Source organism: Callorhinus ursinus, unplaced genomic scaffold (assembly GCF_003265705.2).
Source record: "Callorhinus ursinus isolate GAN/ISIS: 27379988/994484 unplaced genomic scaffold, GSC_fseal_2.0 scaffold25, whole genome shotgun sequence".
NCBI classification, from domain to species: Eukaryota; Metazoa; Chordata; class Mammalia; order Carnivora; family Otariidae; genus Callorhinus; species Callorhinus ursinus.
The window spans coordinates 33,490,268-33,512,904 of record NW_027397087.1 but is presented as its reverse complement, the minus strand read 5'-3'; the positions used below and the strand labels follow the sequence as shown (position 1 = coordinate 33,512,904).

Here is a 22,637-nt window from a genome sequence, read left to right as displayed (position 1 = left end):
TCAAGGGAATATTATGCAGCCATCAAAAGGAATGAGATCTTGCCATTTGCAATGACGTGTGGATGGAACTGGAGGGTGTTATGCTGAGTGAAATAAGTCAATCAGAGAAAAACATATATCATATGACCTCACCGATATGAGGAATTCTTAATCTCAGGAAACAAACTGAGGGTTGCTGGAGCGGGGGTGGGGTGGGAGGGATGGGGTGGCTGGGTGATAGACATTGGGGAGGGTATGTGCTATGGTGAGTGCTGTGGATTGTGTAAGACTGTTGAATCACAGATCTGTACTTCTGAAACAAACAATGCAGTATATGTTAAGAAAAAAAAAAAAAGAAGATAGCAGGAGGGGAAGAATGAAGGGGGGGAAATCGGAGGGGGAGATGAACCATGAGAGACAATGGATTCTGAAAAACAAACTGAGGGTTCTAGAGGGGAGGGGAGGGGTCAAGGGATGGGTTAGCCTGGTGATGGGTATTAAAGAGGGCACGTTCTGTGTGGAGCACTGGGTGTTATGCACAAACAATGAATCATGGAACACTACATCAAAAACTAATGATGTAATGTATGGTGATTACCATAACAATAAAAAAATTTAAAGGGGAAAAAAAAAGTAAGGGAGAAATGGAAGGAGGAATTTGATGCATTATCAACATCCATGATCTAAGGGCCAGGCTTTTGCTTAGGTCTTGTTCTGTCACTGAGTGTGGAGGGGGTGTACCTCAGCTCAAACTGTCTATCTACACTGGGTTTCAGTTTTTTACCTACAAATAAAATTTATCTCTAAAGAAAAAAAAATAATGAATAGAACATCTAAACAGAAGACCAATAAGGAAATAGAACAACATTGTAAACCAACTAGACCTAACAGACATATATAGGACATTCCACCCAATAATAGCAGAATACACATTCTACTGAAGTGCACAGGGAACATTCTCCAAGAGAGACCATACATTAGGCAATAAAAAATCCTACCAGCTTGTTTAACCATTTACCCATTGAATGATGACTAAATTGTTTCCAACTTTTTCGGTTATTATGAATAAAGCTGCTATGAAGATTCATGTCTAAGTTTTTGTATAAACACAAGTTTTTAATTCTCCTGGGTAAGTGCTCAAGATTGCAACTACTGAGTCATATAGTTGTTTCACTGGGTTTTATAAGAAAATGCCAAACTGTCATTCACAATGGTTAGAACATTTTATATCCCACCAGCAATTTATGAGTAATCCTGTTTCCCCGCATTCTTTTTTAAAAAGTTTATTTAAATAAAAAGTTTATTTAAGTAATCTTTTATCCAACAAGGGGCTCAAACTCACAACCCCTAAATCGAGTCACAGGCTCTTCCAACTGAGCCAGCCAGGTGCCCCTTTCCCTTCATTCTTGGCAGCATTTGGTGTTGTCACTATTTTTATTTTAGTCATTCTAATATGTGTGTGGTGGTATCTCATGGTGAGTTTAATTTGCAATTCCCTAGTGGCTAATGATATTAAACATCTTTTCATGTGCAGTATTTGCCACCTGTAGATTCTCTTCAGGGAACTGTGTCTCGCCCATTTCTAATTTAATTTTTTCTTTTCTGCTGAGTTTTGAGAACTCTTTATGTATTCTGGATAATAGTCCTTTGTCAGATTTGTAGTTCACAGATATCTTCTCTAAGCCTGTAGCTTGTCTTTTCACCCTTTTAACAGGGTCTTTTTTGGAAAAAGTGTTACTAATTTTGAGGAAGTCCAATTTATCAATTTTTTTCTTATATAGTCATGCTTTTGGTGTCAAGGGTAAGAATTTTTTGCCCAGTCCTAGGTCCTAAAGTGTTTTTTTTTCTATTTTTTTCCCTAAAGTTTTACAGTGATCCATTTTGATTTAATTTTTGTGAAAGGTGTTACGTTTAGGTTGAGTTATATTTTTTTAACCTATGGATGTCCAATTGCCCCAGCTCCATCTCTTAAAAAGGTTACCCTTTTTCCACTGAATTGCTTTCGCATTTTGTAAAAAATCGGTTGGGTATGTATGTGTGGGTCTTTTTCTGGATTTTATATTTTGTTCCATTGATCTACATGGCTATCCCTCTGCTGCCAATACACAAGGTCTTGATTACTGGTTATTTTTTAAAAGCTCTATACTAATTCTAATGTGCTGTGAGGACTGGGAACCACTGCTGGAGCCAGAAAAATGGTTTGAAGAGACTAACTAGTGTGATTATCTTTTACAGTTTGGAGAAATACAGTGAAAAGCAGTCTGTACTTAGAAGCAAAAGATCTGTGTTTTGTAGTCTTAGTGAATGAGTATGTGGCTAGGTGATCTGGCCAAATCTTTTAGCCTGAGTCTCAATTTTCTCATCAATGGAACTGGGATGCTAATACATATTTAGTCTACCCTTCTGGTATGCCTTTGAATAGAAAAGGAAATATAGAGTCTGTAAGCTTTAGACTGAAGCCAGTAAACAAATACAAAGGGTTATTATTTGAAAAAAAAAAAAAGGAAAATGACATCCGGAGAGATTAAGGTCTTTCTTACCCAAAGTCACCTTCTATTTTATTTGGTGGCATTAGCTAGGAAATTTCAAGTTATTCAACAAATACGTACAGAGCACATTCTGCCAGACACTGTGAAAAGTCCCTGGGACACAAACACAAAAAGACACAGTCCCTGTCCTTAAGAATCTTCCTGTTTAATGGGGACATATACCATTTTTCAAAAGTTAAGTGAATTAAAATTAAATTTGTATTAAGAACTCCTTTAGAATTCCAGGGACCTTCCAGGTCGATGGATCCATAGGGCAATAAATCATTGTTCTGACATCTCTGTAAGTCACCAGCTATACTCTTAGACTTTCACGGGATTTTGCAGGCTGATTTTGTAGAGACAAAAGGAAAGAGGGAGGGTTTCCCTGGAAAGAACTAAAAACAATCTTAGGCTCACATGCTTGCAACTCCTTCCAAGCTCTTCTCATCCCCATTCCAAAATTTCATTGCCATCCATTTATTAAAACAAAACAAAAACATTCCATGGAGCCAATTCAGAGTCTGATATTGTGAATAAAAAATGCATTTGCCTACCTCAAGTGGTGCAGCACCTGTAGAAAGAGGGCAATCCCAAGGGTCAGCCTACTTCTTCTGTGTGCTTCCAGGTCTCATTTTACAAACTGATTTCAGCCCAGGTCTGTCTGTAATGCAAATGCATATGGAGTAGCTTTAACAAGTTAGAGGAAGACTGGATATGCAACATTCCTCTAAAACAGCCTGAGAAAATCTCCCTTGGAGAATAAAGGCTAGTATTACAGAATCATTTTTAGTATTATTAAATGTTATTTGGTGTTTAGAGTTGAAGGCATGAGAATAAAACAAAACACACGATAGCAAAACAATGCTCCAGCACAACAAAATCGGAACCCAATTCCCAGATTCCCAGCTGGAGAGAGGCTCAGAAGTAATTGCCAAGTTCTAGCCCAGCCATTGGCGAGGCTCTGCTGCCCCCAGGTGGCTGAAGTCCTTCCTGGACAAAGCCGCTGGTGCTCTTATGCTAGTAAGTGCCGAGTTTTAGAACAGTGGAGTGGATGGATGGGTAGGGAAGTGGGTGGATTCATTCATTTAGTAAATATTGAATTTCACCTATTTTGCCAGGCACTGTGCTAAGTGATGTTAGGAAGTGAAATTTGAGATCTGAGATCTGAAAATTGCTTTCGTATTAAGTAAAGCAAGGGCTATGGTCAGAGCTACCCTGTGCATTGGTTCCAGGAGAATAGTGGGGATGGGGGAAGGACTTCCCCAATATGCTTCATTCTTCAGGGAGACAAACATAACTCTAGCTAACCTTAGCCTATTAATTCAAATCCATTGAGTTAACAGGAGAAAGAATATAGAGCAGGTAAATGCAGGCTTTAGATACACACTAGGAGTATGGAGGAAGTTCTAGGTGGGGGCAGAGAGGGAGAGTTAGCAGAACTCTGTCTTACTGAAAAACAAAGGAAAGCAAATAAAAGAACAAGATACCATATTTAACATAGTTGGTCCTCAAAGACGATGACACCCAGTATTAGTAAGTCATTATGCAATTTGTTTGTTTGTTTATTGAGAGAGAGAAAGCATGCACAAGCAGGCAGGCTGCAGGGGCAGAGGGAGAGAGAATCTTAAGCAGACTCCACATCCAGTACAGAGCCCAATGTGGGGCTCAGTCTCACAACCCTGAGATCATGACCTGAGCTGAAATCAAGAATCAGACACTTAACCGACTAAGCCACCCAGGAGCCCCTTAAGTCATTATACTATTGATGGGTCTGGAAATTGGTGCATTCCATTTGACAGCAATTTCACAATTAGGAATTTATTGTCTGGAATTACTTGCAGAGGTATACAGAGAAAAGAGCAGATGAGACCAGTGCCATTCCTTTCACCTGGGCTTAAATAATAGCATCATAGACACGTAAGAGCTGAGGAGTTTCTTGAGATTGAAATTTGTGCTGGAAGTTGTCTCTGCAGCTGAGTAACTTAGCTCCTTTTAGGATTCTGTAAAAGCCTACAGAAAAAAATCCCAACCTTTCAATTTCCTTTGAACTCAAACATGCATTTATTGAGCAACCAGTGAATGCAAGACTTTGGCTGGGCTGGGGAGGGTGCAATGCAGGGATAACTTAGATCTGCTTCTCTGACCTCAAAGACTTTGGTCTAGAGAAGACTGACTTGTAAAAATAAAACACAGTAATTAAATGAAAAAACAGCTGTAATATAGCTTGTGGAAATATGGGATAGGGAAAATACGATTATATTCTAATTGGAGAGGTGAGGAAGGGGTGGCTTCCTAGCAGATGTGGCATTTGGGCCTTGAAACACAAGTGGATTTTGATAGGTCTGGGAGGTTCAGAGGAAGGACAGGTTGGTATCTCTTCCTTTAGGTTGGAAGAGCATGAACTGTTATGTTAGTCTTTATTGAGCACCAACAAGGTGCTATGTGAAATGCAGAAGCATAAGAACAACTATAAAGGGAAGATACAATACATCCCTGAGGAAAGAAACCATATAATATTAAATGATACTGTGTGATTAAATATCAGAACAATTTAGAGTCCAGAGGTGAAGCAGAGATACAGGCCAAACACATTTTTTTTTTGGTAGTGAATTAGTCACTTTAAAATATTTCAGTGAAGGGCTCCTGGGTGGCTCAGTCACTCAAGCATCTGACTCTCAGATTTTGGCTCAGGTCATAATCTCAAGATCGTGAGATTGAGCCCCGTATTGGGCTCCACGCTGGACATGGAGCCTACTTAAGATTCTCTCTCTTCCTCTCCTTCCATCCCTCCCTCCCTCCCCCTCTAAAAAAATAAAAATATTTCAGTGAAGTCAGCAGGAGAAAGCATGAGGCGTAAGATGCGTATTATTTTTACTACTTCTCCTTTAAGCGTCTAGATTTTGTAAAAAGTTTTTAATTCCATGAGAAATGCATAAGATATAATACAATCTTGTTTGAAAAATTCAAGAGATGAGAAAAAAACTAGAGTAAAAAGAAAAATTCTCCCTTCAAAATCTCCTCTTTTCTACCCAATCTCATTTCTTTTCCTAGAAGCAAGCACTGCTATCAGCTTGCTGTGTTTTCTTCCAGAATGATTTCTGGAGTATTGTAAATATATAACCGTGCTATGACTTTACATAAATGGATATGTGCTTTTCCACACTTTAAAAAATACTCAATACCCTATTTTGGAGATTTTTCTATGTTAGTACATAGATCATAAAGTACACAGAGTTAAAAGTCATTCTTGGTAACTAAATTTCCACAGTAAGGATACACCTTGGCTATTTCACCATGTCCATTTGTTTTTGTTTTGTTTTGTTTATTTAAGTAATCTCTACATCCAATGTGGCGCTTGAACCTATGACCCTAAGAGTAAGAGTCACATTTTCTTCTGACTGAGCCAGCTAGGTGCCCTTCAACATGATCATTTGGATGATCCATAAGATGAAAGCCACTAAGGTCTTACCCGAGTTATATAAACATACAAAAAAGCAAAAAACAACCCCAACTCTGGGCTTAACAGTCAGACATCTTCTTTGAACCTCTCACTTACAGCCCCTCACTCAATTCGGGAGATGTAAGTAATCTCTGCAACCACCAAAACCTGTGAGGGGGTTCTGTATGTAAACTGCAATCAGTATTGGGGAAACAGACTATACATCATCCTGAATCCACCCCCAGTCTATGGTTTATGCTCTCCTGTCCTCCAGTTTCCTTGGCTTTTGATATTCAAAATCAAGCAAACATGTCCACTAAAAACACAAACAAATTAACAAAAACAAAACTTTTCACTTAAGCAACAGCTCCTATAAGTGATTTAGCTTTCAACCCCATCATGAATTGAAAAAAAAAATCCAGCCCTTCTTTTGACTTCTCTGTTCAAGACTCTAGCTGTCCTTCCTTGAAGCACATACATTAAGGTGACCACAGATATCTCAATGGTGGAATAAAAGGTAGAGGGACAAGAAGCCCAGGGAGGGTGAGACCTCAGTTAATACTTCAAATATAATCCACTACAATAGAAAGATTTCCCCAAATTAGATATACTTGATGAACACCATTTTAATACTTGCCCAGTATTCTAATAATATTTTAGAATATTTATTTAGAAACAAACTTTACCATTCTTTTTAAAAAAATTATATTATAGATGATGATCCATTACAGCTATCTTAGGACATATTCGCCACTGAACTTATATAATTTAGATCATAGTATTTATAGTATGTTAAGCCTTTTGTCACATATTCCAAATAGCTTTCCAAATAGTTGTAAGCATTTGATTCTAGAAGGCTGCTAGAGTGCTGCTAGAGCACACCTAAGACTCCTGCACCAACCTCGAAAAGGTTGTCTGTAGCTGTCACCATTTCCTCGGCTCTTAGTCATTCCTCCACTCACGTAGTCTGGCTTCTGCCTAAACTACTCCACTGAAACCACTTCTGTCAAGGATCCTGTTGCTGAATGGAAGTTGTTCTCCTGTTTGACTTCTCAGAGGCATGTGACAGCCTTAAACTCCTCCTCTCCCATGAAGCTTCCATTCTTTCCTGCTTTTCCTCTCCCCATTTTCCATCTCCTTTGCAGGTCCATCCTCCTTTTTCTAGCCTGCCAAGTTTTCCAGGGATCTAACGTAGGCCCAAAGGGCTTCACCTCTAAAAGCTCTCCTCAGGCAATCCCACATATCTCCACTTCTAGATGCTGATGCCTCCTATACCTCCCTCTTCATCTCAGCTTTTTTCTAGGGCCCCACATCCATTCGCTCACTGGACAGGCCCTGCCAGTAGGATGTCCCAAGCCCATCTCAACAGAACAATGTTGAAACTAAACTTCTTTTCCTCCATCCCCAACTCCTGTATTGCCCATCTCACACCACACGCAAGGTGCTCAAGCCAGAAACACGAGCGTGATCTCCTCTCTCAGTCCTCACATTCAGACAATTTCCCAGTCTTGTTGATTCTAACTCTAAATGTCTTTCAAATCTGTCCACGGGCCCCATGTGCTCTGCCAGAATGAGTCCAGGTCTCTGTCAGTCCGTGCTTGGATTACTGGAACAGTCTAATAACTTGGCTCCCTGTCTCTTAGTCTTGCTTCCTTCCCTCCAGCCAGTTCTCGCCACAGCAAGGAGAGCTTTCTTAAATGCAAATCTAATGACACCTTACCCAGCTCTAAACCTTGCAGTATCTCCCTATTGCCTCAGAATAAAACCCATGCCCTTTGCTTCCTGAAGCAAAGATACGGGTGCATATAGATTTTTAAATATTACCCTATAGTAAAACTTATTCTTGGTGATGTACAGTTCTGTGAATTTTAACACATGCATAGATTCTGAGGCCACCACAACTACCTGCCACTCCGAATCACTCCCTCATGCTATCCTTTTATAGCCAGGCTCTCCCCCATCCCTAACCCCAGACAACCCAGACAACCATAGCTTGCCCCATAGTTTGGCTTTAAAAGGGGGGTGGGGGATCTTTTGAAAAAACAAAACAAACCCAAGCCCCTTAAAGTGGCTTTAATGACTACTTAGCTCTCCTCCCTCACCTCCAACACCTGCCCCATCGCTGCAATTAGACCCGACTATTTTCGGTTCTCGGGGTGCGTCCAGCTTTCTTCCATCTCGGGAGCCTCTTCCCCGCCCTTTTGAGCTGGGGGACCTCCTCTGGGCTTCACAGTGCCGAGGGCTTCCCCCACTGCAGCACTTCCACGCGGCTGTAACTGCCAGGCTACTCGTCTGTGTCTTCCATCAGACAGTTCCTTCCGCGCAGGGGAAGTGTTTCAGGCACGGCTACACGCCCAGCCTTCGCGGAGCCGCCGAGTCCCGCCACATCCCAGCCCTCACAGCTCCAGAAGTCTCCCGGGCTTCTAGACGTTCGGAGCCCGGCGCGCGGCGCAGAGTTTCGAAACCCGAGCGAGCATGCGCACCGGGGCGCGGCGGAGGGCTATCGCCCCGCCTCCTGCGCGCCGCTCCAGGAAGGGCGGGCCTCGGCGGCTCGCGCTCCCCGCCCCCACCCCTCGCTGCGCCTGCGCGCTGGGGACAACCGTTGCAGGGCGCCCACGGCCCTGAGCGGGGACGGTCGCCGTAGACACCCTCCCTTTTCGGCCCTGAGGTACCCGGCCTGGTGGCCCAGGACGTTCCCGTCGCATGGCGGAGTGCTGCGGACGATGCCCATGAAGTTCTTAGTCCTTCTAGTTGCGCTGTTGCTGTGGCCTTCGTCCGTGCCGGCCTACCCGAGTGAGTGACCGACCTGCGGCGGCAGTGACCCAGGGGATACACCTGGGGGAAGTCCCAGGTTCCCGGGCCCGTCGGAGACCCGGTCCTGCACTCCTCCCACACCTCACTGCCCCGGGTCCTAGGCCTCCGATGCGGAGGTGTGTCCCTCTTCTCCTTGCCCCTTCCTCCGCGGCGACCTGCACGCTGCCGGCAGCGATGCGGGGGGCGGGTCCCGGGCGTGACCCGGGAAGCGCCGGGCTGGGCACACTGGGCTCGCGGGTGGGACCTCACCTCTGGCGGACACATTCCTTGACGTTAACCTCGTCCCCTTTTGCCAGAGTCTGTGCATGTGGGATAAAGCAGGGGTCTGCAAACTGCGGCCCGCGGGCCAAGGCGGCCTGTTTTTGCGTGGCTGGCTGGCCAAGGACGGTTTTTACGTTTTTAAAGGTGAATATGAAATGTAATCTCTCCTGACATGTGGAAAACTATGAAATACCAATTGCATTGTTGATAAATAAAGTTTCATTGGAACACAGCCATGCTCGTTCCTTTTTGAATTGCCCATGGCTGCTTTACCGCATTATAACAGCAGGGTTAAGTAGTTGCCACAGAGACAGTATGGCCTGCAAAGCCTAAAATATTTATTTCTGGCCCTTTACGGAAGAAGTTTGACCCCTATGGTGAAACATGGAGAGCAAGTGGATTGTGGTGCCTGTCTAGGACACTAACTGACCCCCCTATGCACTCCCACAGTGCATCCCGGTGCGCAGGATTCACAACCGTATTTAAGCAGAATTGAAACTTAACGACTTGGACTTGTTCCTGTCCCTCCCCGATAGCTGAAAATCACACCTGCCAAGACTACTATATTAACATGTGGAGACGTTGAGGTATTTAAGTGGAGTGTCTGATGCTGAGATTCCACATAAGACTGGCTGTGAGTCTTGTCCATCTAGTCTAACTAGTTCATTGTAACATTTGGTAATGTTGGGGTTGGTTTAACCAAATAAATAAAGTTTAACACGTAGGTGTGAAAAAAGTATCAAGGAACATGCCAGTTATGAGGAGCTATATTTCAGAATTGTTAAAAGGTCTTAGTTAAAAATTAGATTTAAAAAATGGAAATACAGCACAACCTAAATCATGACTGGTAGTGAGAAAAATTCTGGATAAAGTGTCCTAGATCACTAAAGTTAGCACTTTAAATACTAGCACTTATGATTGTTAGCTGTTTTAAACAGAGATCTTTGTAAAATGTTTCTTCTTTGCCATAAAGAAACACACCTTGAAGATGATATCTTTTCTTGATGTCTGATGGTCGTTATTACTAACATAAGTTATTGCATTTTGGTAGCTGTAGATCAGTAAGTCACAACAGACTGACATGTATGGAGACTTTAGTTGAAGTGACATTAATACAGTCATAAAGTACACTCTGGGCTTGCTGGATCCCTACTTAACTCTGTAAGCTCCGGCCTAACTGCATCATTTTGTGGCCTATTCTTTTTCTTTGTGGCCTCTTCCCTAAGTTTTCTTAAGGCTTGTAGGAAATGAAAAGATACTTTTCAGGAAAGAGAGCCATTTTGTGTTGAATGTATAGATGGCACAAGACATAAGGAAAATATATATAGATCATAGAAGATACCTTGAAAATGTAATTTACTTCTTTCCCACAGAAGTGGGTTAAGGGATATGTAGGGCAATATTAACATGGCTACTTTCTTTCTCTCATTCTTTTTCTCTAAGTAATTTTAATTTTGTTTATGTATTGTTTGGAATAAGTACACCAAAAGAAACCAGGTTTATCCTTGTGTTTGATTTAAATCAGATTTGTATTCTTTATTTTACCTGGCCACTATTCCAACATTTGTTGGTGAGAGAATCATATAAAAAATGTTATCATGCCAAAGAAAAGGCACATAGGTTTTTATAATGAAAAGTGCAGCTTTGACTTATTTTTCTAGAATACTAAGACAGTTTTGAGGTCATCTTATACAGACATCGTGGGTATTATTAAGTAATTACATTTATTGAAAACCTCAGTACTTCTTTTAACTGTCCATACCTTTCTAATATGCCCAACTCAAGTTTAGCTAGTACTTGTTTAATCTAAGTTCAGTTTGACATGAATAAGGCTTGGATGTACAGCAGTCTGCATTCCTGTACATGCATACACATTCTGATGGTGCTGGATAAACACCTTTTTAGTATATACTTAAATTTATATACATTCAATTTTCTTATATCCGATTTTTCCATAGTTTTCGTTTTAAATATTTTCCAAATTTAAAAATCATACCTCTTTAATGTATTTGCAGTATATAACTTCTTTTTTTTTTTTTTTCATTTAAGACAGGGAATACTTTATTCAAACCCATCAGAGAAATGGACAGCTTGGGTCTGTAACAAAGCATTGTGTTTTAAAGCATAGGTCAGTAACTGTATGTGAGTATACACTGCTACATACAAATTAACTGATCAGAGCACAACTTTTCAATGTTCAAAACAGAATAAGCTTCCCTGTAAAAGCAGCACCTTTGTGACATTTTTTACTTTAGTATTCCTCTCCTTCTTCTTCACCCTCTCCTTCAACAGAATCCACACCAACCTCCTCATAATCCTTCTCCAGGGCAGCCATGTCCTCACGGGCCTCAGAAAACTCTCCTTCCTCCATGCCCTCCCCCACATACCAGTGAACAAAGGCACGCTTGGCATACATCAGGTCGAACTTGTGGTCCAGGCGAGCCCAGGCCTCAGCGATGGCTGTGGTGTTGCTCAGCATGCACACGGCCCGCTGCACCTTGGCCAGGTCTCCACCGGGCACCACAGCGGGAGGCTGGTAATTAATGCCCACTTTGAAGCCAGTGGGGCACCAGTCCACAAACTGGATGGTACGCTTGGTCTTGATGGTGGCAATGGCAGCATTGACATCTTTGGGAACCACGTCGCCACGGTACAACAGGCAGCAGGCCATGTATTTACCGTGCCGAGGGTCACATTTCACCATCTGGTTGGCCGGCTCAAAGCATGCGTTGGTGATCTCTGCTACAGAAAGCTGTTCGTGGTAGGCTTTCTCAGCAGAGATGACGGGGGCGTAGGTGGCCAGAGGGAAGTGGATGCGGGGATAGGGCACCAGGTTGGTCTGGAATTCTGTCAGATCGACATTCAGGGCTCCATCAAATCGGAGGGAAGCAGTGATGGAGGACACAATTTGACCTATCAACCTATTTAGATTAGTGTAGGTTGGGCGTTCAATATCGAGGTTTCTACGACAGATGTCATAGATGGCCTCATTGTCTACCATGAAGGCACAATCAGAGTGCTCCAGGGTGGTGTGGGTAGTGAGGATGGAGTTGTAGGGCTCAACTACAGCTGTGGAAACCTGGGGGGCTGGGTAAATGGAGAACTCCAGCTTGGACTTCTTGCCATAATCGACAGAGAGACGTTCCATCAGCAGGGAGGTGAACCCGGAACCATTTCCCCCTCCAAAGCTGTGGAAAACCAAGAAGCCCTGAAGACCTGTGCACTGGTCAGCCAGCTTCCGAATGCGGTCCAAGACAAGGTCAATGATCTCCTTGCCGATGGTGTAGTGCCCTCGGGCGTAGTTGTTGGCAGCGTCCTCCTTGCCGGTGATGAGCTGCTCAGGGTGGAAGAGCTGCCGGTAGGTGCCGGTGCGAACCTCATCAATGACCGTGGGTTCCAGGTCTACAAACACGGCCCTGGGCACATGCTTGCCGGCGCCCGTCTCTCTGAAGAAAGTGTTGAAGGAGTCATCTCCTCCCCCGATGGTCTTGTCACTTGGCATCTGGCCATCGGGCTGGATGCCGTGTTCCAGGCAACAGAGCTCCCAGCAGGCATTGCCGATCTGGACACCAGCCTGGCCCACGTGGATGGAGATGCACTCACGCATGGTTGCTGCTTTGCGTCTGCTGAGCAGATGGCGGAGAGGAAGAGGAGAGGTTGTTGCTTCTGCAGTATATAACTTCTTAATGAGAATTCTTGTTGCTTTAAAAAATTGTAACTTCTAAAGTATCATTTACATAATAGTTATATATTTAAATACTATTAAATTATGTAATTTGCCTTCTATAATTTTAAGTCACCAAATATTGGTGAGCCTGAAGCTACAAACACAAGAATGTGAAATACTAGCTTTTGGGCTCTTTTTTGTATCTCGTGGATAAATTGTTTTTTCCTGGTTATCTCTTTGGATCAGTCAGCAAAGGTAGAGTAGATGATACAGGATTGTTTTAAGCTTGGATAAGAAAACCTCTTAACTGGCTTCTCTAGGTTGGTGTTTAAAGAAGGCTCAATATTTACATTTTTGGCATATATCTTTGTCCTTAGAAGACCTTTGTCCTAATAGACCACAGAAGGCAAGGGAAGTAGTGAAGCAGCAAACGGCAATAATTGTTGAAATGTATTGGCAAATACATTAAAAAGAGAAGCAGATTCCTTTTATCTCAAGTACATTCAAATGATAAAGTTCGCTTCTGATGCTGCAAGTCCCCTTTACATTGTTTCATTACATTGTTTCAAGGCCCCAGGCTATAGCACTGGGAGGGTCTCTCAGACCTGTAAATGGAAGGCCATGACATACTTCATTAATGTTTTAGATAATGAGGAGCATGTTACCATATATGTGAATGTCCAGAGAGTTGCCTTTAAGGGTGTAGCAGTAGTTGCATTAGCCTGTCCTTTAATTTTTTATCAGAAAAAAAGCCGTCTTTCTGTTCTTTTCAGCTGCTTTTTGTGTTCTTTTGATAAGATCTCATGTGTTTTTATTTTATTTATTTTTAAAGATTTTATTTATTTATTTATTTATTTGAGAGAGAGAGAATGAGAAACAGCACGAGAGGGAAGAGGGTCAGAGGGAGAAGCAGACTCCCCGCTGAGCAGGAAGCCCAGTGTGGGACTCGGTCCGGGACTCCAGGATCATGACCTGAGCTGAAGGCAGTCACTTAACCAACTGAGCCACCCAGGCGCACAAGATCTCATGTGTTTTTTAAAGACTTCTTGTCTTCTGTTATTAGCTGGTTGTCCTAAGACCACTTTGTAGCTTCCCTACTCTGAATGGGTTCAGCCATCCTTCTGAGGATACAGTAGAAGATGGTATTAGAGACCAAAGTACCTGGGATACATAACAGACTAACGTCCTTGGGTGATATTGTTATTTAGGTCGTTTTATTGAACAGAACTAGAAGAGATCTATTTCCAAGTCATGAGTTTGCTTTGGTTCCAATTAAATTTTAACATCAGTCCTGGGATAACCTGGTTTTTAACTCCACTGGAACTGAATTTGTAAACCTTTTTATAAAAGTATTATTTGGGATGCACAGCTGGCTCAGTTGGTGGAGCATGTGATTTTGGGGTTGTGAGTTTGAGTCCCATGTTGGGTGTAGAGATTACTTAAAAATAAAATCTTCAATAAATAAAAATATAATTTAATGAAGCTGTTTTGGTTATGTGTTGCAGCATACAGACCATCCCCCAGATTTATTATTTCTCATGGTCTATGGGTTGACTGGGCTCAGCAGGGCAGTTTTGCCTCATATGGTGGATTTGAGGTCACTCATTCAGCTGTATTCCGCTGGAAGCTCAAGTGGGATGAGAACATCCAACATGGCCTCTTGTCTTTCAATGTCTTTCTCTACATGACTTCTCTTAGTAGTCTCGCCCAAATATCTTTTTACCATGGCACCTTGCTTCTAAGAGGGAGCTTTACAAGCCCCCAGTATGCAAGCTCTTATCAAGCCTATGCTGTGTCAGACTTTGTAATGTCTCCATAGGCCAAGACAATCACATTGGGCAAGCCCATATTCACTATGGGAATACGCTAACCAAGAACATAAATATCAAGAAATGCAAAGTCATAAACTTACATTTATTTTTCCCCCCAGCTTTATTGAGGTATAATTGACAAAACTGTAATATTTTTAAAGTATACGGTGTGATAATTTAGGGGCGCCTGGGTGGCTCAGTTGGTTAAGTGTCCGCCTTCGGCTCAGATCATGTGGGATCAAGCACCGCATTGGGCTCCCTGCTCAGTGGAGAACCTGCTCCCTCTCCCCCTGCTCCTCCCCATGCTCTTCTCTGTCTCTCTGTCAAATAAAATCTTAAAAAAAATATACAATATGATAATTTGATATATGTCTACATTGTGAAAGGATTCCCACCATTGAGTTAATTAGTACGTCACCTCACATAATTACCTTTTGTGTGTATTTTTGTGTGTGTCATCAACCATAGTCACCATGTTATACATTAGATCCTTAGGCCTTATTCATCTTATAACTGAAAGTTTGTACCCTTTTACCAGACTCTCTATTTCTTCCACCCCCAACTCTAAAGTTATATTCCTTTACCTGGAACACTTAATTAATATGAACAAAATTACTTGTTTTGTCTATCCGTAAAAATTTAAATTAACAAATTATAGGAAAACTGCTGGATGAATGACAAGATACAATGTTTCCCTTTGTGTCCATTCTTTGAGTGCACCCCACTAATGAAGCACAGTTATTAGAACTTTGATTTGAGTTGCAAGTACCTCATCTTGGTTATTTGTGTTCTTTTTAATTTACAAATGTTGGTGTGTTAGCTGGCAGTTCTTAACATGATGACAGAGTTCAGATATTCTTATTTGTATCACTTCTGTAGAATAAGGGAAATCTATTTGTGTTCCCCCTTAATGACGTGGATGGAAAATACAAGGAATTTGTTCTCCAAATTAAGGACATTCAGCCAGAGTCTGGTCCACCTATACATGATTCCATGCTTGGGTATATGTTAAGCATTATATACATGAGTTCTTTATCAGTAGAGCCATTCTGTTTTTCATTCCTGTGGTAATAAAAATCCTAGTTATATTCAAATCTTTAAAAAAAGGAGCGTCCGTGGTTCTTGGTTAAATTTTGAGTGTAATCACCAGATGCCATAGCAAGGTTATAGGCCAGGGAAAGTAAAAATGCATTTCTTAAAGCACAAAGACCAGAGGTATCCTATTGAACTTTAATTTCATGTGAAAGTTAAAAAGTTTATCTTTTCCTCTTTACTGAGCTACCAAGTTTCCTCCACATATGGAACATTTTACTACTACCTTTAACTTACCACATATTTGAAAATTAACAGTATTATTGGGCTTTAAAGACTTTGTTTTTTTTAATTTTTATTGTTATGTTAATCACCATACATTACATCATTAGTTTTTGATGTAGTGTTCCATGATTCATTGTTTGTGCATAACACCCAGGGCTCCACGCAGAACGTGCCCTCCTCAATACCCATCACCAGGCTAACCCCCTCCCCCCACCCCCCTCCCCTCTAGAACCCTCAGTTTGTTTTTCAGAGTCCATCCTCTCTCATGGTTCGTCTCCCCCTCCGATTTACTCCCCTTCATTCTTCCCCTCCTGTTATCTTCTTCTTTTTTTTTTTCTTAACATACATTGCATTATTTGTTTCAGAGGTACAGATCTGTGATTCAACAGTCTTGCACAATTCACAGCGCTCAACATAGCACATACCCTCCCCAATGTCTATCACCCAGCCACCCCGTCCCCTCCCACCCCTCCACCACTCCAGCAACTCTCAGTTTGTTTCCTGAGATTAAGAATTCCTCATATCAGTGAGGTCATATGATACATGTCTTTCTCTGATTGACTTATTTCACTCAGCAAAATACCCTACAGTTCCATCCATGTCGTTGCAAATGGCAAGATCTCATTCCTTTTGATGGCTGCATAATCCATTGTGTATATATACCACATCTTCTTTATCCATTCATCTGTCGATGGACATCTTGGCTCCTTCCACAGTTTGGCTATTGTGGACATCGCTGCTATAAACATTGGGGTGCACGTACCCCTTCGGGTCCCTACATTTGTATGTTTGTGGTAAATACCCAGTAGTGCTATTGCTGGATCGTATGGTAGGTCCATTTTCAACGTTTTCAGGAACCTCCATACTGTTTTCCAGAGTGGCTGCACCAGCTTGCATTCCCACCAACAGTGTAGGAGGGTTCCCCTTTCTCCTCATCCCCGCCAATATCTGTCGTTTCCTGACTTGTTAATTTTAGCCATTCTGACTGGTGTGAGGTGATATCATTGAGGTTTTGATTTGGATTTCCCTCATGCCGAGCACATCATTAGTTTTTGATGTAGTGTTCCATGATTCATTGTGCATAACACCCAGTGCTCCACGCAGAACGTGCCCTCTTTAATACCCATCACCAGGCTAACCCATCCCCCCGCCCCCTCCCTTCTAGAACCCTCAGTTTGTTTTTCAGAGTCCATCATCTCTCATGGTTCATCTCCCCCTCCGATTTCCCCCCCTTCATTCTTCCCTATCTTCTTCTTCTTCTTTTTTTTTCTTAACATACATTGCATTATTTGTTTCAGAGGTACAGATCTGTGATTCAAGTCTTGCACAATTCACAGCGCTGACCATAGCACATACCCTCCCCAATGTCTATCACCCAGCCACGCCATCCCTCCTACCCCACCCCCACTCCAGCAACCCTCAGTTTGTTTCCTGAGATTAAGAATTCCTCATATCAGTGAGGTCATATGCTACATGTCTTTCTCTGATTGACTTATTTCACTCAGCATAACACCCTCCAGTTCCATCCACGTCGTTGCAAATGGCAAGATCTCATTCCTTTTGATGGCTGCATAATAGTCCATTGTGTATATATACCACATCTTCTTTATCCATTCATCTGTCGATGGACATCTTGGCTCTTTCCACAGTTTGGCTGTTGTGGACATTTCTGCTATAAATATCAGGGTGCATATACCCCTTCGGATCCCTACATTTGTAAGTTTGTGGTAAATACCCAGTAGTGCTATTGCTGGATCGTATGGTAGCTCTATTTTCAACGTTTTGAGGAACCTCCATACTGTTCTCCAGAGTGGTTGCACCAGCTTGCATTCCCACCAACAGTGTAGGAGGGTTCCCCTTTCTCCACATCCCCGCCAACATCTGTCATTTCCTGACTTGTTAATTTTAGCCATTCTGACGGGTGTGAGATGGTATCTCATTGAGGTTTTTTTGATTTGGATTTCCCTGATACTGAGTGATGTTGAGCACTTTTTCATGTGTCTGTTGGCCATTTGGATCTCTTTGGAAAAATGTCTGTTCATGTCTTCTGCCCATTTCTTGATTGGATTATTTGTTCTTTGGGTGTTGAGTTTGATAAGTTCTTTATAGATTTTGGATACTAGCCCTTTATCTGACATGTCATTTGCAAATATTTTCTCCCAATCTGTCGGTTGTCTTTTGGTTTTGTGGACTGTTTCTTTTCCTGTGCAAAAGCTTTTTATCTTGATGAAGTCCCAATAGTTCGTTTTTGCCCTGGCTTCCCTTGCCTTTGGCGATGTTTCTAGGAAGAAGTTACTGCGGCTGAGGTCGAAGAGGTTGTTGCTTGTGTTCTCCTTTAGCATTTTGATGGACTTTTGTCTCACATTTAAGTCTTTCAACCATTTGGAATCTATTTTTGTGTGTGGTGTAAGGAAATGGTCCAGTTTCATTCTTCTGCATGTGGCTGTCCAATTTTCCCAACACCATTTGTTGAAGAGACTGTCTTTTTTCCATTGGACATTCTTTCCTGCTTTGTCAAAGATGAGTTGACCATAGAGTTGAGGGTCCATTTCTGGGCTCTCTCTTCTGTTCCATTGATCTATGTGTCTGTTTTTATGCCAGTACCATACTGTCTTGATAATGACAGCTTTGTGATAGAGCTGGAAGTCCAGAATTGTGATGCCGCCAGCTTTGCTTTACTTTTTCAACATTCCTCTGGCTATTCGGGGTCTCTTCTGGTTCCATACAAATTTTAGGATTATTTGTTCCATTTCTTTGAAAAAAGCGGATGCTATTTTGATGGGGATTGCATTGAATGTGTAGATTGCTCTACGTAGCATTGACATCTTCACAATGTTTGTTCTTCCAATCCATGAGCATGGAACGTTTTTCCATTTCTTTGTGTCTTCCTCAATTTCTTTCATGAGTATTTTATAGTTTTCTGAGTACAGATGCTTTGCCTCTTTGGTTAGACTTATTCCTAGGTATCTTATGGTTTTGGGTGCAATTGTAAATGGGATCGACTCCTTCATTTCTCTCTCTTCTGTCTTGTTGGTGTAGAGGAATGCCACTGATTTCTGTGCATTGATTTTATATCCTGCCACTTTACTGAATTCCTGTATGAGTTCTAGCAGTTTTGGGGTGGAGTGTTTTGGGTTTTCCACATAAAGCGTCATATCTGCAAACAGTGAGAGTTTGACTTCCTCTTTGCCGATTTGGATGCCTTTGATTTCTTTTTGTTGTCTGATTGCTGTGGCTAGGACTTCTAATACTATGTTGAATAGCAGTGGTGAGAGTGGACATCCCTGCCGCGTTCCTGACCTTAGGGGAAAGGCTCTCAGCCTTTCCCCATTGAGAATGATACTCGCTGTAGGTTTTTCATAGATGGCTTTTATGATATTGAGGTATGTACCCTCTATCCCTATACTCTGAAGAGTTTTGATCAAGAAAGGATGCTGTACTTTGTCAAATGCTTTTTCTGCATCTATTGAGAGGATCATATGATTCTTGTTCTTTCTTTTGTTAATGTATTGTATCACGTTGATTGATTTGTGGATGTTGAACCAACCTTGCAGCCCAGGGATAAATCCCACTTGGTCCTGGTGAATAATCCTTTTAATGTACTGTTGGATCCTCTTGACTAGTATTTTGGTGAGAATTTTTGCATCCATGTTCATAAAGGATATTGGTCTGTAATTCTCCTTTGTGATGGGGTCTTTGGTTTGGGGATCAAGGTAATGGTGACCTCATAAAACGAGTCTGGAAGTTTTCCTTCCATTTCTATTTTTAGGAACAGTTTCAGAAGAATAGGTATTAATTCTTCTTTAAATATTTGGTAGAATTCCCCTGGGAAGCCATCTGGCCCTGGGCTTTTGTTTGTTGGGAGATTTTTGATGACTGCTTCAATTTCCTTAGTGGTTATAGGTCTGTTCAGGTTTTCTATTTCTTCCTGGTTCAATTTTGGTAGTTGATACATCTCTAGGAATGCACCCATTTCTTCCAGGTTATCTAATTTGCTGGCATAGAGTTGCTCATAATATGTTCTTAGAATTGTTTGTATTTCTTTGGTGTTGGTTGTGATCTCTCGTCTTTCATTCATGATTTTGTTGATTTGGGTCATTTCTCTTTTCTTTTTGATAAGTCTGGCCAGGGTTTTATCAATCTTGTTAATTCTTTCAAAGAACCGGCTCCTAGTTTCGTTGATCTGTTCTACTGTTCTTTGGTTTCTATTTCATTGATTTCTGCTCTGATCTTTATGATTTCTCTTCTCCTGCTGGGTTTAGGCTTTATTTGCTGTTTTTCTCTAGCTCCTTTAGGTTAGGGTTAGGTCGTGTATTTGAGACCTTTCTTGTTTCTTGAGAAAGGCTTGTATTGCTATATACTTTCCTCTCAGGACTGCCTTTGCTGCATCCCAAAGATTTTGAACAGTTGTGTTTTCATTTTCATTGGTTTCCATGAATTTTTTTAATTCTTCTTTAATTTCCTGGTTGACCCATGCATTCCTTAGTAGGATGCTCTTTAGCCTCAATGTATTTCAGTTCTTTCCGACTTTCCTCTTGTGATTGAGTTCTAGTTTCAAAGCATTGTGGTCTGAAAAAATACAGGGAATAATTCCAATCTTTTGGTACTGGTTGAGACCTGATTTGTGACCTAGGATGTGATCAATTCTGGAGAATGTTCCATGGGCACTAGAGAAGAATGTGTATTCCGTTGCTTTGGGATGGAATGTTGTGAATATGTCTGTGAAGTCCATTTGGGCCAGGGTGTCATTTAAAGTCTTTATTTCCTTGTTGATCTTTTGCTTAGATGATCTGTCCATTTCAGTGAGGGGGGTGTTAAAGTCCCCCACTATTATTGTATTGTTGTCAATGTGTTTCTTTGCTTTTGTTATTAATTGCCTTATATAATTGGCTGCTCCCATGTTTGGGGCATAGATATTTACAATTGTTAGATCTTCTTGTTGGATAGACCCTTTAAGTAGGATATATGTCCTTCCTCATCTCTTATTACAGTCTTTGGTTTAAAATCTAATTTGTCTGATATAAGGATTGCCACCCCAGCTTTCTTTTGGTGTCCATTAGCATGGTGAATGGTTTTCCACCCCCTCACTTTCAATCTGGGGGTGTCTTTGGGTCTAAAATGAGTCTCTTGCAGACAGCATATTGATGGGTCTTGTTTTTTAATCCAATCTGATAGCCAGTGTCTTTTGATTGGGCCATTGAGCCCATTAACATTCAGGGTAACTATTGAAAGATATGAATTTAGTGCCATTGTATTGCCTGTAAGGTGACTGTTACTGTATATTGTCTGTGTTCCTTTCTGGTCTATGCTGCTTTTCGGCTCTCTTTTTGCTTAGAGGACCTCTTTCAATATTTCATGTAGGCCTGGTTTCGTGTTTCAAATTCCTTTAGTTTTTGTTTGTTCTGGAAGCTTTTTGTCTCTCCTTCTATTTTCAGTGACAGCCTAGCGGGATATAGTATTCTTGGCTGCATATTTTTCTCGTTTAGTGCTCTGAAGATATCATGCCAGTCCTTTCTGGCCTGCCAGGTTTCTGTGGATAGGTCTGTTGCCAGTCTAATGTTTCTACCATTATAGGTTACATATCTCTTCTCCTGAGCTGCTTTCAGGATTTTCTCTTTGTCTCTGAGACTTAAAAGTTTCCCTATTAGATGTCAGGGTGTTGACCTATTTTTATTGATTTTGAGAGGGGTTCTCTGTGCCTCCTGGATTTTGATGCCTGTTTCCTTCCCCACATTAGGGAAGTTCTCTGCTATAATTTGCACCCAATATACCCTCTGCCCCTCTCTCTCTTTCTTCTTCTTCTGGGATCCCAATTATTCTAATGTTGTTTCGTCTTATCGTATCGCTTATCTCTCGAATTCTGCCCTCGTGATCCTGTAGTTGTTTATCTCTCTTTTTCTCAGCTTCTTTATTTTCCATCATTTGGTCTTCTGTATAGCTGATTCTCTCTTCTGCCTCATTTATCCTAGCAGTTAGCACCCACATTTTTGATTGCACCTCATTAATAGCCTTTTTGATTTCGACTTGGTTAGATTTTAGTTCTTTTATTTCTCCAGAAAGGGTTTCTCTAATAACTTCCATGCTTTTTCAAGCCCAGTAGTATCTTTAAAATCATGATTCTGAACTCTAGGTCCGACATCGTACTAATGTCAGTATTGAGTAGGTCCCTGGCAGTTGGTACTACCTCTTGTTCTTTTTGTTTAGGTGATATTTTCCATGTTGTCATTTTGTCCAGAGGAGAACAGATGAATGAGAGAACAAAATGCTAACAGGGTAACAAGGTCGCCAGGAAATATACTCTAAACAAAGCAGAAAAGACCTGAAACCAGGGGAAAAGAAAGGGAAAGAACGAAAAAAGAAAGAAAAAAAGAAAAAGAAAAAGATAAAAACAAACAAAAGCAGAACAAAACAAAAAAACAGAATATGATCAAATATGATCAGGCTGGTGCATAGATCAGTGCCACACACTAGATTCTGGGTGTATTTTGGTCTGTTAGAAGAAAGTGCCTCCCAAAATTTTAAAGAAAGAAAAACTTATATATGTACAAAAATAAGGGTTGATATGATGAAGGGATGGAATATGACTGTAAAAATGAAAACTATAAAAAAATTTATAAAAGGAATTGATAAGTTGTTTGAAAAAAGAAAGAAGAGGATTAAAAAAAAGAGACAAATAAATAAAAAGGGGAGAGAATGTGATCAGGCAGGAGACTAGAACAAAGCCATACACTAGAGATTTAGGGTATATTTTGATCTGTTAGAAGAAACTGTATCTCAAAATTTTAAAGAGAGAACAACTTATATATATATATATATATATG

At 41.3% G+C, this 22,637-nt stretch overlaps 2 protein-coding genes across 2 annotated transcripts in view; both read right to left on the bottom strand.

Annotated features, from left to right (window-relative positions):
* Positions 1–22,637, bottom strand: part of SPESP1 (sperm equatorial segment protein 1) — a 154,602-nt gene that overhangs the window by 37,506 nt on the left and 94,459 nt on the right. The window lies entirely within an intron of this gene.
* On the bottom strand, positions 11,045–12,643 carry LOC112833265 (tubulin alpha-1A chain-like). Its single transcript, XM_025884331.2, has one exon. The coding sequence runs from the start codon at positions 12,626–12,628 to the stop codon at positions 11,273–11,275; it is 1,356 nt and encodes a 451-aa protein (XP_025740116.1). The 5' UTR covers positions 12,629–12,643; the 3' UTR covers positions 11,045–11,272.